The 17,883-nt window shown below is 52.6% G+C and overlaps 6 protein-coding genes across 6 annotated transcripts; 5 read left to right on the top strand and 1 right to left on the bottom strand.

Annotated features, from left to right (window-relative positions):
* Positions 1–964: 964 nt before the first annotated feature.
* Positions 965–4,795, top strand: DSM5745_10383 (uncharacterized protein; the record flags this gene model as incomplete). The annotated part of the gene is made up of 4 exons (XM_026752399.1): positions 965–1,180; positions 1,231–3,163; positions 3,233–3,304; positions 3,387–4,795. The coding sequence occupies 4 exons, from the start codon at positions 965–967 to the stop codon at positions 4,793–4,795; spliced, it is 3,630 nt and encodes a 1,209-aa protein (XP_026598842.1).
* A 1,550-nt stretch (positions 4,796–6,345) lies between these two features.
* DSM5745_10384 (uncharacterized protein) lies at positions 6,346–8,059 on the top strand (the record flags this gene model as incomplete). The annotated part of the gene is made up of 3 exons (XM_026752400.1): positions 6,346–6,714; positions 6,798–6,854; positions 6,926–8,059. 3 exons carry the CDS (start codon positions 6,346–6,348, stop codon positions 8,057–8,059), a joined length of 1,560 nt encoding a protein of 519 aa, XP_026598843.1.
* Positions 8,060–8,735: 676 nt separating this feature from the next.
* Positions 8,736–9,577, top strand: DSM5745_10385 (uncharacterized protein; the record flags this gene model as incomplete). Its single annotated transcript, XM_026752401.1, has 3 exons — positions 8,736–8,875; positions 9,142–9,355; positions 9,404–9,577. 3 exons carry the CDS (start codon positions 8,736–8,738, stop codon positions 9,575–9,577), a joined length of 528 nt encoding a protein of 175 aa, XP_026598844.1.
* Positions 9,578–9,950: 373 nt separating this feature from the next.
* On the top strand, positions 9,951–10,724 carry DSM5745_10386 (uncharacterized protein; the record flags this gene model as incomplete). The annotated part of the gene is made up of 1 exon (XM_026752402.1): positions 9,951–10,724. One exon carries the CDS (start codon positions 9,951–9,953, stop codon positions 10,722–10,724), a length of 774 nt encoding a protein of 257 aa, XP_026598845.1.
* Positions 10,725–13,238: 2,514 nt separating this feature from the next.
* Positions 13,239–15,780, top strand: DSM5745_10387 (fungal specific transcription factor domain-containing protein; the record flags this gene model as incomplete). Its single annotated transcript, XM_026752403.1, has 5 exons — positions 13,239–13,321; positions 13,451–13,571; positions 13,656–13,670; positions 13,746–14,535; positions 14,606–15,780. 5 exons carry the CDS (start codon positions 13,239–13,241, stop codon positions 15,778–15,780), a joined length of 2,184 nt encoding a protein of 727 aa, XP_026598846.1.
* A 544-nt stretch (positions 15,781–16,324) lies between these two features.
* Positions 16,325–17,653, bottom strand: DSM5745_10388 (uncharacterized protein; the record flags this gene model as incomplete). Its single annotated transcript, XM_026752404.1, has 2 exons — positions 16,325–16,752; positions 16,804–17,653. 2 exons carry the CDS (start codon positions 17,651–17,653, stop codon positions 16,325–16,327), a joined length of 1,278 nt encoding a protein of 425 aa, XP_026598847.1.
* Positions 17,654–17,883: the final 230 nt, after the last annotated feature.

The raw sequence follows: 17,883 nt of genomic DNA on the forward strand, positions 1-17,883 counted from the left end.
CCACGCCCTCGGTCTGAATTGAGTCTGCGTCTGGACGAGTGAGCTGTGGGCAGCATCGTATTCTTGTCCTGTCAAGAGGGGGCACCCAGCCATTTACCCAGCCATTTACCAAGAACACGAGGCAGGTTTGCCGTCTGAGCACAGGATTTGCACCCTTGCAGCGATTCACAGCCAGTCACAGCGAGTGCGCCCTGCAATGTAACCAGAGGAACGCTGGACCGACATGGGTCGCGGATTTGCTGCCACTCACGCTGTTATCTGGCGTTCCACGGACTCAGCCTCAATGAGAATAGCTCCTGCTCGGCAGTTTGAGTCGAGACTCTCGAGTTCAAGCTGACAGCTTGACGTGTTGATCACAGCCCTAATGAACTCTTTTCGCTCTTAGACTTCAGGAGGCCTGACGATGCTCGGCCTTTCTGATCTCAGATCTGCCAATGCCTCCATCTGCAGCTAAACACTAGACCGCTCTGTCCCTGCCGTCACGTTCATCCTTCTGGCTCTACAAGCACTCCAGCCGAGCCTGACATGCCTTCCTTCCGCAACCTTGCAGAAGACTAAGTCATCCGAAGTGCAGCAGCCACGTATCGACCCTGCCCGTGTCTCAGATCCCCACCATCAGAGCCTCTCCCCTCGCGTTCCAGCTTTGCTCCCTCCATTTCCGCCATATAACCATGAATCGTCCCCGTGCCCGATCCGTCCATTCTCATCTCAAACAAACAAAGACTCCCCATGCTCTTTGTTTTCTTCTACTTCGGCCTCGGCACTCTCCCTCCAGCTGCCGCACCCTCCCCTCCCCCTGCCCATCTGAAACTGTCTCATCTCATGCTCGGACTCCTTCTGCCAGTTCTTCATGAACGCCTGCCCCTGCCAATTGATGAGTAGCGCGGCGTATCCCACTCGCTCTCTGTGCAGCAATTGCAGTTCAATTTGACAACATACCGGCCTGCAGTTTCATCCCGCAGCCATGCGTTTCAGCCCTTTTCTCCTCGTGGCGGCGCCCGCGCTCGCATGGGCGCATCTCGATCACGGGGCTGCGGGCTCTGCGGATCTGGACCTTCATGAGCACGAGTCTGTATATGAAACCGTCACTATCATACCAACGGTGCTTCTTGATGCACGCGGTGGTACGTATACCACCAAAACAACCAAGACGACCACCATCACTTCGTGTTCATGCACGGTGCGTATCCTCTTTATCGGCTCAAGGGCAAACTGACTGACGCTTTGCAGCTCACGCCGTCTTCCACTATCACTGTGTCGACGAGCACCTCGACCAGTACGAGCACTAGCAGTACCATCACCTCGACCTCGACTAGCACATCCAGCACATCAACAGCCACGTCCACGTCAACTCCGGTCATCCCCACCAGCTCGGGATGCTCAGCTGAGCCGCTGCCAGCCGTAACCTCCTGGTCGACAGCCTATTCCACCATCTATTCCACCATCACGCAGACCTTGCCCGCTGAGACTCAGACCCAGACTCAAACCCAAACAATCACAGAGACCTTGCCAGCGCCACCAGCCGTGACCTCGTGGTCAACTTCCTATTCAACCATAACCGATTATTCCACCATCACGCAGACCTTGCCCGCCGAAACTCAGACCCAGACTCAAACCCAAACGATCACAGAGACCTTGCCGGCGCCACCGGCCGTGACCTCTTGGTCAACTTCCTATTCAACCATAACCGATTATTCCACCATAACTGATTATTCCACGACCACCGAGACTCAGACCCAGACTCAAACCCAAACGATCACTGAGGTACAAACCTCTACAGAAGTGCAAACTCAGACCCAAACGATCACTGAGGTACAAACCTCTACAGAAGTGCAAACTCAGACCCAAACGATCACTGAGGTACAAACCTCTACAGAAGTGCAAACTCAAACCCAAACGATCACAGAGACCTTGCCAGCGCCACCGGCTGTGACCTCTTGGTCAACGACAACGATCTCTGAAAATACCTGCACGGAAAGTTGCTCATCTGTTCCTACTTCGGTCTCCACCGAGACGATATCAGTCACTATTACATCCCAAACGAGCTGCTCGGATGAAACTGAGACAATCACCAGCACGGAAAGTTGCTCATCCATTCCTACTTCAGTCTCCACCGAGACAATATCAGTCACAATTACATCCCAGACAAGCTGCTCGGATGAAACTGAGACGATCACCAGCACTGTCACTCAGCCTGGGCCTACACAGACCACCTGCTTGAGTGAGCCAGGCGTATCCACGGTTTGGGAGACGTCTTTCTTGACCCTGCCAGCAAGCACTTTGTACTCGACAATAGAGACCACCATCCCAGCCAGCACAATCTATTCAACAACCCAGATCACCGAGTCAGGCTCCACGTTCTTTTCTACAATTTCAATCACAGTCCCCGCTTCGACCATCACCAGCATCCTGGAAGAAACCTTTTACTCGACAGTTACCCTGCCAGCAAGCACTCGCTACTCAACTATCAAATACACCAAGTCTGGCTCGACATTTTACTCCACAATTTGGTCGACTGTCCCGGCTTCAACTATTATTAGCACACTGCCAGCTTCAACATCATGGATAACCAGTGTGTTGCCTCCGGTTACTATTAGCGGCTCTCCAATCACGAGCACTATTAGCGGCTCTCCAATTACTCTTCCAGGGGAGGTTACTACTTTACCTGCCTCGACAGTCACTCAGTTAACGACCATACCGGGCTCGACGATCACTCAAGTGGCCACGCTCCCCGCCGAGACGCAGCTGGCGTCCACGGAGACTTTCACGAGCGTAATCAGTGGCACTGCATCAGTCGAGACTTCTCTTCTCACGCAAACGCAGCCGGCATCCACGGAGATTCTCACGAGCATAATCAGCGGCCCTACATCAGTCGAGAACTCTATATTCACGCAGACGCAGCCGGCGTCTACGGAGACTTTCACGAGCGTAATCAGTGGCCCTACATCAGTCGAGACTTCTCTTCTCACGCAAACGCAGCCGGCATCCACCGAGATTTTCACAAGCGTAGTCAGTGGCACTGCATCAGTCGAGACTTCTCTTCTCACGCGAACGCAGCCGGCATCCACTGAGATTTTCACAAGCGTAGTCAGCGGTCCTTCGTCAATCGAGACTCTGGTAATTACCCAGGTGATAAGCACGACAGTGGTGAATGAGATACCAGGTAAATAATCCCCTATGCCGGCAAATTCTGAATAATTCAAGTAGAGGAACAGCTGCTAACGGATTAAAGGCCCCGGCACAACACTAACCCTTACTTCGACCGGTGTCGAAACCCTCCCCCCAGCAACACAGATAATCATCGGTATGTCCATGCCTATGCCCAACTCAGCCCACCCCATGCACGCCAACCTGCAAACAAATCCATACTAACAAACCACCCACAGGACCCGCATCAACAGTAACCATCTCCATCTGCCCAACCCTAACCACAAACCCAACCTACACGCCTCCCAAGCCCCTACCAAACGACTACACCTGGGGCTGCCGCCCCGGCACCCTCTGCCAACCGCACCACGAAATCAGACCGCGAGAATTCTGCGACTTCGAATCCGGCCTCCCCGCAGAGGACTACGTGTGCCGACCAGACGAGTGTATCCCGTCCCCGCCGCTAATCCAAGACCAATTCTGGGGCGAGCCCGTCATAGCCGATCAGGTGGGCACGTACAACATCTCGCCCAGCTACTTCAACATCAACCCGGGGCAGTTCGGACTCAATTACTCCATTTTCCGGGTTCCGGTAGACTACGCCGGCGTGGAGTTCTCGAAATCCAAGCGCGATGTCCTTGCAAACATATTCGGGTTTGCGTCTGGAAGTCGGAAACGAAAGCACAAGCGTCAGGAACTCCTGCAGGACGTCCTCTTCAGCGAGGTCTGCTACGACGAGTGCAACGGCGCCGCATTGGAAGCCGAACGGCGCGGCAAAACGGCTGCGCTCTGTGCGGCCACCTCCGCGTTCATGGATAAAGTGGACCAGTGTCAACGGTGTAACAAGCGGTTCCCGCTCGATAAGAATGACAAGGATCCCTTGACTATCCCGCCGGATTTGAATCAGTTCCTTGCGTACTGTGATGAGTTGCCTCGGGGTAGACCTACGGCTGAGGGGGCTACGGCTACGTCGACGAGCCAGAGCGAGACGAGGACGACGGCGAGGACGTCTGTGGAGTCTGCTTCGACGAGTACGAGTTCGAGTTCGAGTTCGAGTTCGAGCTCGAGCTCGAGCTCGAGTGGTCGGGATGATGCGGCGGATACCTCGGCCAGTGCCGGTGGGGAGTCGACTACGCTGTCTAGCACCTCGGGCCCGTCGGGTACCTCCAGCGGCAACGACGTAACTAGCACCCGGTCTTCGTCCTCGGACTCGTCCTCGGCTTCGGAGTCAGGCACTACTGTAACGGTCACGCAGTCCGTCCCAGGTTCAAGCGAAGACGCCACTTCGACCGCGTCCGGCTCGCAAGGCACAAGCTCGGAGTCGGACGGCGGTGATGAACAGAATAACGGCAATGGCAGCTCAGGCGGTTCTGGCTCCGCCAACGGCTCTCAGACATCAAGCGGAACAAGTCCAACGGGTGGCAGCGGCTCAGGTTCCAGTTCCGGCTCTGACTCTAGCTCAGGATCAGGACCAGGAGCCTCCGAGGCGCCTACGCCAGGCTCGACGCCCGGATCTCCGACCGGGGTCTCGCCGACGGGTTCAAGCTCGCCCTCGGCATCACCGTCTGCGTTTGCCGGTGCGGCGGCGAGGTTCGCGGTTCCCATGCACTGGGGCCTCATCCCCGCTGTTATTGGGTTTCTTTTGTAAGTGGGTTGATGAATTATGATGACGGTATGCGGAATGATTGATGGAGAATGTGCTATGAGAGATCTGAAGGCGGTTTCTTGTTCTTTTACACTATATGTAAGCCTCCAGGCGCCGCGTGATGATGATTTTATTAGTGTTCGTAGTTCACTTGTATAGACCCAATCCAGCTGAAGTTACTTTGAGACCTTGCGCTGATGACCTCCTGTAGAAGACGTGTTTAATCTAACAACTGGGAAGTAGATTCCCGGGCCGTCTAGAGAGCGCAATATTGACGGCGCATGCGGTCATCCCGGTCAACAAATGCTGACCTCGTCCATCCGGCCACGGTCGTTTACACTTGGGCCCAGGATCGGATACAGCCAGTGTTCAGGGCGTGCTAGGAAGAAAGAGTCTGGAAATCAATGATAATAAATGACAGTAATACAGATATGGCAGGAGCTTCACTCAAGTTTTGTCACTAATCATCAAAACAAACAGACGCATAGGTATATTGACAAATGAAGAACACAAAAGCCACTTGGCCTCATCGGTGGGAATCCGGTCGCCACCATCGCTGAGGAAGCGGACGTATACGGTAACTGGTCGAGAAGCCGAGGGTCGTTGTACTCTCGGTAGGCAACCGCTGAGGTTTTTCCCCCTTCGCTTCCCTCTTCGCAAGCATTCTGAACAGAATGCAAGGATCAAAGCCAGGTAGCCTCCCGTTCGCCAAGTGCAGGCACAGGCATTCCTTCCATTCTTGATTCCGAATCGCTCTCTCACATATTCATCCATTCCTACAATCCTTGCTTGCTCAGGGAAGCCGCGCATCACATGCACAAGGCCAGAGCTCCCCTAACGTGGTGGCTTAGGGTTCAGGGTAGGTAACCCTAAGCCGCAAGATTGGTTGTTGATACTGGTAGTAGAGCAGCGCCCTTAATGATAGGACCAGCCCAGACAGAAAATAGGGCTATCAAGATTCGGCCTGTGATGAAGGTGTAGGATTCTGGGATGCTGCGGTGTGTTTTATGTTCCGATGCCAATGGATGTTTTCCTGGTGCAAGGGGGTGCCTATGCTGGGATGTCGACAAAGCGCTGCAGTGTTTTGATATACGTTACAAGCAACAGACTACTTGAGAGTTCCAAAAGATCGGGCCAGCTTTATTAGGACCCGGGAATACGGCATTAGCTATATCATGTGAACATTCCGCGTCATTCATGCTTTTGTGTCTTTGGGGTGGTAGCTTAGACCCTACCATGGGACGTGCGCTGTGTACTTCCGCGACAAGCCGCAAACTTTACTTGAGGCGAGGCTTGCTTAAATGGCTAGATCCTGCTAATTGAAAGAAAGGGAAAGTGCGGAACCAGCCGGGCGAGTTGCAAGCAGTGGAACAATAAGGCAAGAATGACGCCCATCCAACCCACCCAGCTACCTTCCCCGTTGGCTAGGGTTGATCTGTTAAATACTTCCAAACATTCTCAAACTGCACTTTCTGAATCTTGTCCAACGCCTAGGGAATCTCACAGCCAAGAGAAAAGAATCCAAATCTTTCCCATCCACCGCCGGCACCGCAATGGCTCTCCCATACCCCGAAGGCGAATGCTTCTTCAAACGCTCGGCCCTGCATTCCCAAAAGAGCGGGGGCTTCAACGCCGACGACCCGGCGCACTTCTACAGCACGATGATGATAGAAGTGGTCTGGAACCGAGAAGCCCACCACGGATCCAAGAAATGCAACGAAAACGGCAAGCCGCGCGGCCATCCGCACAAGAGAACGGACTATAAAATCGTCTACGCAACCAGCTGGAATACCGCCTACGGAAACTGGGCCTGGTTGCCGATTACATACGGCAACGCGAGGTACCCGGCTCGACGGGTCAAGCATGAGCTTTGCACGTGGGGATATCGGTTCTATCAGAGGGAAGTCGGGGCCGCGGAGGAGGTTTGTGTTTCTGTTTCTTCTCGTTGCTTTCGCTTGGTTTCCACTTATTACTGGCTGGGTGTTTGAGCTAATCGTTTGCACAGGCGTGGTTCATGTTCGTTCCAATGCCGACGAGAGAGGAGGAGTGGATGTGGATAGACGTAAGTCGCTGGGACCTTCACCTTCCTTCTTCCACGCTTGGGGTAGAGATAGATTAACCTGTCCATTCCAGCGCCTATGCTGCATTCGCGCCATCTACATCCCGGCTGCATACCAATCCGGACCTAAATACGAAGAACTCTGCACCTACATCCACGTCAACTTCACACAAATGAAGAAAATCTCAATCGAGCATCAGAAGCGCACTTCAGATGGTGAGACAGACAAGGATCCCCGAACAATCAAGTGCAATGACAAAATCGGCCTCGCCGTGGACGAAAAGACCACCCTCGGCATCAACCCAGCCCGCCTGATCACCGCACTCGTGATCCCTCGCGACAAGCGCAAGGTCGGCGCCCTCAGTTCCAAGAGCCTAATCCTGATGGACTCTGACGACATCCCCGACGCGCCGCTGACACAGGAATTCAACAGCCAGTCCATGGCGGACTGGGCCAAGGTCGTCAGCCAGAACCAGGGGTTGAACATCAAGTGGGGAGAAGCGGACGTGAGCATGCCGTGGTTTGCCCGTTATTTCAAGAACGTGCTCTCGTTTGCCATTGGCTATGTGCCTGTCTTTGGACCCTTGCTGGCCATCGGCACGAATCTCATCATGTCGGCCATCTTCGAGGCGCACGAGGACTTCATGGACGAGCTCCGCGAGCAGCTGCCGACCTATGATTTGACCGCAAAGTTCGTCGAGATTGTCACGGTGGATGCGGAAAACGCAAAGCCCATGGTGAAGGAGGATGTCCCCTTGAAGAAGAAACAGGACGAAAAGAACTACGTCGAATTCGACGTAGAGGTTCTGAAGAATGCCCAGGAGGCAGTCGAGGCCAAGGCCAAAGGTGAAAAGGGGACTGAGACGAAGAAGCAGTCCGTTTTCCACACCCTTGACCTCTCAACCTTGACCAGATTAGCCAGGGATAATCACGCAGCCATCATTCAGATGCTGGACCCGGAGGGGAGTATGAGGCATGAATGGAATTACGGTGATTGGGACCAAGGGCCTGATGCTAAGCCTCCGCAGGTTCCGGAGATTCCAGGAGATGCAGACGGGCTCGCAGACCTGTTTGATGAACTGAGCAAGACCAAGACTGTTAAATACCATGAGGGTTGGGATGTCGCTGATCTGCCTGTGAACAAGTACGGCACTCAGAAAGAGTATATGCAGGCGAAAGAGAAGGAAGCGGTCACTATCAAAAAGTGAGAGTAAAGCAGGAAAGACGGGAGTTAAGACAACGCTGATTCCCTAAATAAGGAAGTGCTTAGAGTTGACTTACTAGCAGATCAGAATGCAAGACCAGTCCTATATTCGTATAATGTAAACTAAGCCTTCACGCTCCTTGACTCTTTCTTAGCGTCACTTCTGCCTACTACATTGAAATGGGCTTAGACTGTCACCAAAGTAATTAACAGAAAGTATTCAAGCTAGCTGGAGTGGACAGCTAAGTTCAAAGCCAAAAGTAACCAGAGGGAAGAAATTCTAGTTGCATTGCTTCCGCTACAAACACAACGCTGGTTGGTGCGGGCCGTCAACCTTGTATTCCTTGTTCTTCCTGGTACATTGTACGCTGACCTGAAAGGATGTGCGATGTCTTTGCGTATCTGCCTTTGAATGCCCTTTGTTCTACATCATGTAGGCCTTTGGCAGGGTCATTCAATTATCCTTTCAATGTAGCGTTCAATGTAGGGTTCAATGCCTCGTAGGTATTTCCCCGGGGATTGGCAATATAAAAAAAGCCACAGTATCCCTGTAAGTGAATAAGACACACCATTCACTACTATATTCATCTTCAGAACCCAGATCTGTCTTCACGCTACACCACTTGCAAATCCATTACGTCCCTGCCCAGTGCTCACCGACAGATACCCAATCTCTGAAAATGGTTCTTGGTTTCGAGGTCCTTGGCCTTGTGGTGGCCCTGGTTGCAGGGATAGTGAAACTCGCCGAGTACCTGATCAAGTTCTATAAGAAGTGGAAAGGCTTGAGCACGATCTTAAAAGGTCTTGAAAGGCAAATCGCGTACCTGCAAGCTGACTACGAGGTGCTCGATAGGCTGAAAAGCTCAATCGAGCAAGCAGGCGTGGCTTTGGGCCCAATTTGATAAGTCTATTGAGAAGGAGCTGGAAGGTTGTCGAACAGATGGCCTCCAGTTAGAAAAAGACCTGGAGGGGTGTCAGAGAAAGTTGCCAACTGGATTGCGGCGCCATTTCACTTTTTTTCGCGCAAGGACAGATATAAAAAACATTAAAGCGGTCTCTGTGCAGGTCACAATGTTTGCGACAAAGATTCGCCGGGCTGTCAGTACCATACGGTCCAACTGCTTTTCTTGAAACCGACGAACACTTCTGGCTTTCTTCTAGAGCTCTTCACGAATATACTGCACGCTCCATCCACTCGGTCGCCTCGGATCTTCGGGGTTTCGCAGATGAGAATCGGGCAACAAGTCTGGTGGCCAACCAACTTTTGGAAGAGGTTAGAGAGCTTAGGAGGTCGTCCATGGTAAGTCGCCGCTAGACGTGTGTATCAGAATGCTGACCTATGGCGTAGATTCCGGCTGGCCGCTCTGTTGGATGTGCAGAGGAGGGCATCCACAAGGCCAAGTCCAGTGTCCTTACTGAACATCATTCCCGCAACAGCTTTGTGTCGCGCATGACGGTTGACCGCTGGACACTTGCATTCCTGGTTTGTCTGGCAGCGGTAGCATGGATCTGGTTTACTTAATGTCCGGTGAAGACAGGGGTAGTAGCAAGTACCTTGGTCAGGGATACGTGGTAGGGTACTTTGTCAAAGAATAGATGACATAGAGAGAAGAACTATACCCAGAGTTCCGTTATCGTCTTCCTCTCTAGAATACAGAACTGTGTACCCATATACACTTGAACCTGCATTGTCCAGTACAAAGGGCTTGTGATGAACGGCCTTGCACTCGGCTTTGGCGCAGCCCTGGTCATGAAACAACCGGACCATGGAACACATGAATACCATACAGAAACACAAAGCAGCCTCGAGCCACGCTCCAGGTGAGGGTCTCAAAAGCAAATTTCAACATCGGCTTGTCTATAAATATCCCCGTCTTGCCACGCAATCCCACCTCATGTTCTACATCACGAGTACGCAGAACCACCACACACAACCAGCAAGCCTCTTCGACTTCAAGATGACATCCAACGCTTTCAAGACCCAGCCTGGGTTCAAAGAGGCATATCGGACGCTCAGACTTGCCGAGGCCGAGGAAGAGATCAAGGCCGTTGTCCCTGAAAGGTTCTACAAGCAACCGCCGCATACCCACCCCGTAATCCTGGAGTATCGCAGTCAACGCGAGGCGTCGTCATATCAAATTGAATCGGACATCGAATTATCTGACAACGATATCCACAGGTTCCTCCGCGCGTTTAACAAGGACGTGCAATACTACTACAAAGCCACCAAGCCACCATACAAGGCAACCATCGACGAAGGTGCCCCCGCACGATATATCAGCATCCTCGTGGACTTCCCAATGGAGGTCACACAGCCAACACTCTCCACTCTGGTTAGTACGTTCCCTGATATTTCAGGGTCCTTAACCGGTTCCTGGAGTTACAAAACACCCGCGCCCTCGGAAGACACGGCGCTCTGGCGGGTGCAATGGTTCCGGAAGGAACTGGTAACATTTAACTGGGGGTTCTGGCTTGTTGGCTACAACCATGGATCAGTGGAAGTCGACGAGGATAACAAGTTGGTTGCAGAGGACTCAGGAGCAGCTAGCTTTACGGTGGAGGAAAAGGCAGAGGCCCTGGCCGAGCTTGAGGCTGAGGATGATGGCGGCTATTTGGGGCCAGGATACGGCCTTTGCTACATCCCCGATAGCGCGTGGTATGGTCCTTAAGGAGCTGTATGGAACGATGTGCCTGTCCTGTTGGTTCTTTCGCTTAACCCTTCCTGTTGATGGGGCTGATTTGAAACCGAGACGTTTGTCCCTGCTGTATTGGGCTGCTTGGCCGGCCTGATAACCTGTTCGTTTCCATTCTGTCTTATCCTGATTTTGCTAGCTTTTACAATATAACATTACTATCTTTGACAAACCTGATTTCTACCCTTGACTGGTTACCACGCCAGAACCTCCAGATACGGTCTCTAGCAGCAGCCCTATCTTACTTGAACATGGCGAATAAACATGTTTGTTTAAGCGATTATCTGTAGATTTGAAATAGCTTAAGCTGCTTAAGCCAAGGCCCAATACAAGGCTTTATACCTAGTTAGGCCCCTGCTAGACTATACCTCAGTATCCATCCACCTGCACAGTTCGATCCCTACAAAATCAAAGCCGCAGATAATACACATCTGCCTTCTGAAATCGATCGACTGCGCCTTTTCCGCCCTGCTACCACCGCTAAAGACCATCCTCTCTGAACCAATACCTTGCTGGAGTCGGGGGTGATACAAAAGAAGGAATGCACCCACCATGCCTTGCAGAGTGGTCGCCACACCAGTCCCAAAGTCGGAGGCATATGCCAACGCCACGGGCTAAGCCTTTCTTTACAAATCTGCAACGTGACGCCTCCGCCCTTGAAATGCGTTGTATGATAGTCCTTTGTTCGGTGGGTCTGGTTCTTGCCGCGCTGGAGGAGTTACAGGACCAGGTGCAGTGCTGCACGGTGATACTATCCGATCAGCTTGATGCAGTCTGCAGGAACGACGTGCGACTTGGCATCCGGCCCCATGGTTTAGAAGAATATGTCAAGTCCCAACAAGCCAGGAGCAAGGATTCCTGCGTCAAGCCGAAAGAAGAATGGGAGAGCTTCGCCGCCGAATACAAGACAGCGGCTGCATCTTGCTGGTTCCAACGACGCCACAGCGACAAGACAAGTGCCCTCAGTCTCGGGGATGAGCCTAGCCCTAACCCTAACGAGAGGGGAGATTCTCTGAACGAGGACAGCCAGAATGCAGAGGGGGAAAGACTACAACGAAAAGTCGGGTTGCCTTTCAAAGCTCGCGTAAAGCTGGGGGTGATGAGAGTGCGACCTTTGAAGCTCTGGAACTAGAGTACACCGTGTAGACGCGCAATGCATGTCCAGTGCAGTGCTAGAGAGGAAACAGCGTTTATTACAGACCTATAACAGGACTCTATCTTCGCTGACCGTCGAGCGTTTGAGCCAGGCCAAGTCATAACCCGCCACAGACTGCCAGAACTGGGACTTGACACATATACGTTCCTGACCCTGTGGTCTAGCTCGCTATGTACCCATAGGGCCAGCTAGTGTGAAAAATGATTTCAGCCACACCACCATGTCAAGGCTTACCTATAGCAGCCCATGCCATAGACAAGTCACGTCCAAGCATCTGCACGTTCCGTAGCCCGCGTGAAGATGGTCGGCATACGGAGTAAAGCCACCCATGGCGGCCAAGCTCGAAAAAAGGAACCTCGATTTCGTCAACAAACATGCCGAACTGCTTTGGTTCTATGTCACGTAGGTCCATCTTCCTTTCTCCCGATGGCCGAGAGGAACAGTCGGGTGGCAATCAAGGATTCAAGGTACGCAGTGCGCAGGGTTCTCCGCAGACTAGCACGAGCGATGCAGGTTCCAGCGCACTCCCAGCCTATTACCACAAACCGGTTTCCCAACCACCTTGACCCCTGTCCGTGGAATGTTTGTCTCGGTGCTGGAGGCGAACGTACCCTCGGGGGCAGGGATCGTCCGAGCTTCGTGCTAGGACAGGCCGAGCCGATCGGTTTTTCCACCACTCATGTCGACGGGCGATATTAAGTGTCAAGCTTGATTAGCGGTTGACGCGGTGAATGGGCAGCTTGACAGACTCGCGGAAATGGGTCGCTGCTCTTAAACAGTTAGGTGCCGATATCCCTGCGCCCATGTAGTCCATGGTCATTCAATGTGTCGGTGCGGTTTTCTAGATGCAAAGGTTCTTGCCTATTGATTGATGTGTCCAAAAACAGAAGGCCCTTGGAAGCCATGGATTCGGGGGCTCGAGTGTGCCCAGCCGGCTAGGAACCGCCTCCGCGTCAGTCTCGGGTTGAACGACACCGAGCGACGCAGGGACGTTTCATGGCTGCACTTTCAGGTCTCCAGACGAAACTAAAAGCCAATAGACTCGGTTTGGCTTCGCTCCACTCCACCTCCCGAGCCCTCGCTAGCACTGGCGGGGTTGAATCCGGGAAAGGGACCATCGAAGCTGTGACCGTTGAGATTAGTCTTACGCGTCCATGTCTCCGAAACCCTAGCGACGCTACCGTTGACCTGCAGGGTTTGAAGCGGCCTAACGTACACTATCGACTACCGAGTGGGTGCCAGGATTCCGTGGAGGATGCTTAGAGCGTGGCTCTCCACACGGCGACCCCGATGCTTCCCCAGATTTCGTAACGCCGTCGTAATAGTCGGTCACCATGCAGAACTATATCAATCTGGGGATACGGAAGACCCCTGATCGGGTAGTCCGCGTGCACATCAAGGATCGCTATGGTGCGCGGTGAGGTTGGCTAGGAGTTAGGGCCTCCGATTAATATCGTTCGTCCGGGTGGATGGCGTAGTAGCATACATTGCTGCAGCGCAGCAACGTCTGGCTCGCGTAAACGAGCGACGCTGACCGCAGATGCAGGGGCTTGTACCTTGAGTTATTTACCTCGGATATCCTCTGCTTTTACGGTTTCGATGAGAACTTTGTTCAATCACCGTCAACCGATGTTTCATCTCACAATGCTAAGTCCGCTGAGAACCGGGTATGGAAAGGTGACCGAGGAGAATAGGTTGGACAGGGTGCATAGGGCCTGTGATCGATGCAATAACTCTCGGACGCGCTGTAGTGGGGAGTTGCCATGGTACGTCAATCCCGAAGCTGTGACTGTCAAGAGATGGCTGACGATGTTTATGTGAAGCCGTCGATGTCATAGTAGGTGCTTCAACCTTCTCGCGATTCCATGCTTACAGAAACAGAGCTCGGCTACGCCTGTCAGTTCGAGCGCACAGTCAAGAAACGTGGTCCGAAGCCCAAGTCTCAGCGTACTAGCGATAAAGTCAAGCATGACCTCGACACAGGTTTAAAGCAACCCACATACCCATCGCCAAAATCACCGAGCTCGGATGATATTCCTTGGCTACTCGAGGGGCCATCGCTATGCACAGGCGCGGAAGGGAGTGCACAAATGATCGATTCAGACGTCCAATCAGCCACTTCAGAAGTATGCTCCAGCATAGACGTACCCGGTCCACTTGCAGCGAATATGGCATCGTTCATGGCGATGGAAGCTACCATCCCCATCTGCGGTCATTTCCCGCTTGATTTGTCGCCGTTCCCTATATCCACTGAGGAGATCAGCAGTATGCCAAGCTGCCAATATCCTTGCCTCACTCGTATTGTTCCCCTTCTGCGAGGAACGATGACGGCAGACGACGCATGTAACCTGCTCGATATATTCTTTGCAGACCCTGAGACGGCAGGTCCTGCGTCTCGGTGCCCCTACGTCCTTTCACCGGTGATCAGAAAACAGTCGCTTTTGCGGAAGAAGAATCCGCGACCAGTGTCAGCTGCTCTCCTGATGGTAATTCTCTGGTGTGTCTCACATACAGCCAACCTGGGAATCTTTCCAAACGGCACTGTCCGCGCCAGAGTCACGCAGCGTCTGTATTACCTGTCAATGAAGCTGCTGCGAGCGAGGGATTCCGACAATTGGCATCGTGCAGATGGTAAGTGCGCTTGCTCCAATTGCACATGTTGGTCTCTTCAGATTGAACCTGTCTGACAATACTTCGGAAGGTGGCTGGGTCTCGGAGTGCGACATGCCTCTCTACGGGACGAGCGTAGAAACCATCCCCTCGCGCTCGCCTCAAGAGAAACCGGACCAAAATGTTGACGATGTGCTGAGTTATATTCTTCTGACGTGCGTGGTATCCGGAACGGAGTACAGAGAGGAATGTCTCAAGTGGTGGAACAAGGCTGTACGCCTGGTCAAGCGGCTAGGATATGACTCGGAAGCCCGCATAGCAGAGAACACGCCCTCGTCGCAACAAATGTCCTTAGCTGCGCGCGAAGATCACGAAGAACGCCGGAGGGCGTTTTGGCATGTCTACGCTCTCGATCGACATCTTGCATTCTCTTTCAACGAACCACTGCACATACTCGACTTCGAAAGCCAGGTTCTGTGTCCGCTGCCAGAATGCATTTGGCAGCGTCTCGACCAGGTCCCTTTGGGGGATATTCCACCGCGCACCGTTGGACCTCCTGCGCAGGTGACTGGTACCGGGTTCTTCGAATACTTTCTTCCCCTTATGACGATCCTCGGCGACATTATTGAGATTCGTTTGCGGAACCAACACCCCCGGCTGGGAGGGGTGGACGAGAGTTCTCTCATGGGACTCACCCAAACGCTGCTCGACGATTGCCAATATAGTCTAGACATCCTAGAGGCCATGAGTAAGCCCTTCAATCCTATCATGGGGGAGGATAACCTTCCGCTTATTCTGCCAACTTCGCCCAATTGCTTCGGAGATACAGCGGACCGGGCAAACGGGGCTGAATCCGAACAGCAGACTGGCAATATCGTGGTGGCTTATAGTCGATATATGCTGCAAGTGCTGCAACTGCTTCTCCACGGAGATTTGGACGCATTCAATATGCCTCATGGCCACGTGAACTGCGCACCGGTAACGAATCTTTTTACATGTATGCCCAAGGCGCTTACAACGTGCGATAGTATTGAGAAGATTCTGGAGGTCGACAGCCAACTGTCGTTCATGCCCTACATCTTCGGACCTTACCTATTTCACGGTGGTCTCAACTTCCTGTCGATTGCCGATCAAATGGCGCGCGCTGGTGCAGACGATCTGGCCAAGCATGGCTGCGATCTTGTTGTCCGCGCTCACGAAGTAGCGCTGAAAGCGCTGGATACATCTTTCCAGGTAACTATCCGTCCATTTGCAGAGAAGAAGTGATTCTAACACGTCTCAGAGAAAGTTCACGCGCATTATACGGCAGTATACATGCTCTATCGGACAATTTGGTACCAGCGACATACGTTATCAGAGCGGTAATGGCTCGGGATTGTAGACTTGGTCCTATAATAGTTGATGTCATTGATTGGGATTAAGGGCCCGCTGGTTCGTGAGTGATTCTTATAGAGTTCGCAATCTATTGTAATCGATGTCCACGGGCAGGGGGCTCCCGTGCTTAGTACGCTTGAGGTCCGTCCGTAGCAAGCAAAGGGGCACGATCGGGTAGCTCTTGTTGCACCCTTTCTTTTGCAAAATCGCAATCCCTCCCACGGAGGAAGTTGATCGGAAGAGCATATTCATGGCCAGCAGTGGGTAACGTCGTTTTAGCACTGCGCGGGTTGCATAATCAAGTCGCTGCGGGTAGAACAGGTACTTTCGACTGGGATCAAGGATCGATCGAGACTATTTCCCTCCTGGGATATTGCTAGACAATGCCATGGAAGCCCAGCTCCAAGAGCAAGCTCTTTGCCAGTAAGGTAACTCGCTATCTGTGAATTCCGCGTAACTTGACAAACGCTGGATTGTCAATGTCCAACCCGGGAGGTTGCGGTATATTGCTCAGGCGGTTCTGAGTCCGCCGTGAGATACTGCAGGCCACGTACTCGTTGTTTTGATCTGAATAATGAGTCAGGGACTGCAACTTCTCTCCGCAACCCTGGATAAGCTTGGTAACGCTAATTCCTGCAAATGGCGGTGTAGGGCTTGGCGACAAAAGGCCCATTGAAAGCATATGCGTGACGAGAGCTCCTATAACTCCATATTTGCACGCGGTGCGAGTTCTCCAGCACTCACCCAACACATTGGATAGTATGAGCTTATTACACTTCCCGTTCGTAGCTAGGCTCGAGTATAGGCTGTGAAGGAATTCGATTATACGGTTGATTCCTTCATTCCGGCCTTCGTTCAGTTGATCTATGGATTTTATATCAGTTATAGCCGTTAACGAACACAGGGGACACGAACCTATAATGACCCCAGGAATCAGCAGGCCGGCTGAATCGATCGCCTCGGTGCTGCTGACCTGCATGATTTGAGTAATTTTCGAGAAAATCTCTTTCCTAGCAAAAACCCATGAGATGAAGAGCCATGAATGTACATCGTCGTTGTAAGCTAGAGGGTGTGACTCCAGGAGGTCGTTGATCCACATGTCGGAAATGACTCCGACCACCTCATAACATTCGTAAAAGTCAACCAGAATGGCGATGTCAACAAGGGTCTCCATATCCACTTTTCGCGGAATCATGCGACTTTTCCCATGTATAACCATCAAGAGTAAAAGAAATGGAAGCGCCTCCCAGTCCTCAACCGTGATGACAACGGACCCCTGCGACTCGAGCTCCGACGCTTCCTTGAACCCGCCGTTAAACATTCGGGAAAAGTATGGGCAAGAGAAGCTGAGATGCTTAGACGAGGTTCGAATCCGAAGAGGTAATGGGACCTCATCGGCTGGCGTTTCGGTGTCCGATTCTTCAGTGGCAGCTGACTCGTTTTCACTGGCCGCTGGCTCGTCTGATACTTGTTCGGACGCGGGAGTCTCATCTGAAGTAGGCTCACCTGCCGAGGGCGTTGACAATTGCGACTCAGGAGTTTGAGAAAGTTCAGAAAAACCACCCAACATGTTGGGTTCCAGATCCGCCAGCCTGGCGGGCATACTCTTGGGGACATTGGGCAGGAGGAAGATGATATCGCCCGCGGGATCCAATTCGTACGTCAGACCGGGTTGCGAGAGAACGTCAGCCGCAGAGACAATGGGGTCATTGCAATTCTTCTTCGCTGCTTCCCCAGAAGCGGGGGTGGATGCCTTTCTCTTCATGGTTGAGGGTGGGGTTGTTGACGAGGAGAGAAATCGCGGAACTCTTTCCCCGCTGTGCTTTGGATGGCGCACGTGACTAGTTGCCATTCCAGACGGTCACGTGGCTAACCTGTTGGTACTGCAAAGCTTTACAACAGACGCCCAACAGACGGCCACCAATAGGCCTCTTCTAGGAGATTCGTTGAGCTCAAAGCTTGGGAACTGTATCCAGCTAGGCGTCGGAGCTGAAA

The sequence above is a fragment of the Aspergillus mulundensis genome (genome assembly GCF_003369625.1).
Source record: "Aspergillus mulundensis strain DSM 5745 chromosome Unknown scaffold_15, whole genome shotgun sequence".
In the NCBI taxonomy this organism is placed as follows: Eukaryota; Fungi; Ascomycota; class Eurotiomycetes; order Eurotiales; family Aspergillaceae; genus Aspergillus; species Aspergillus mulundensis.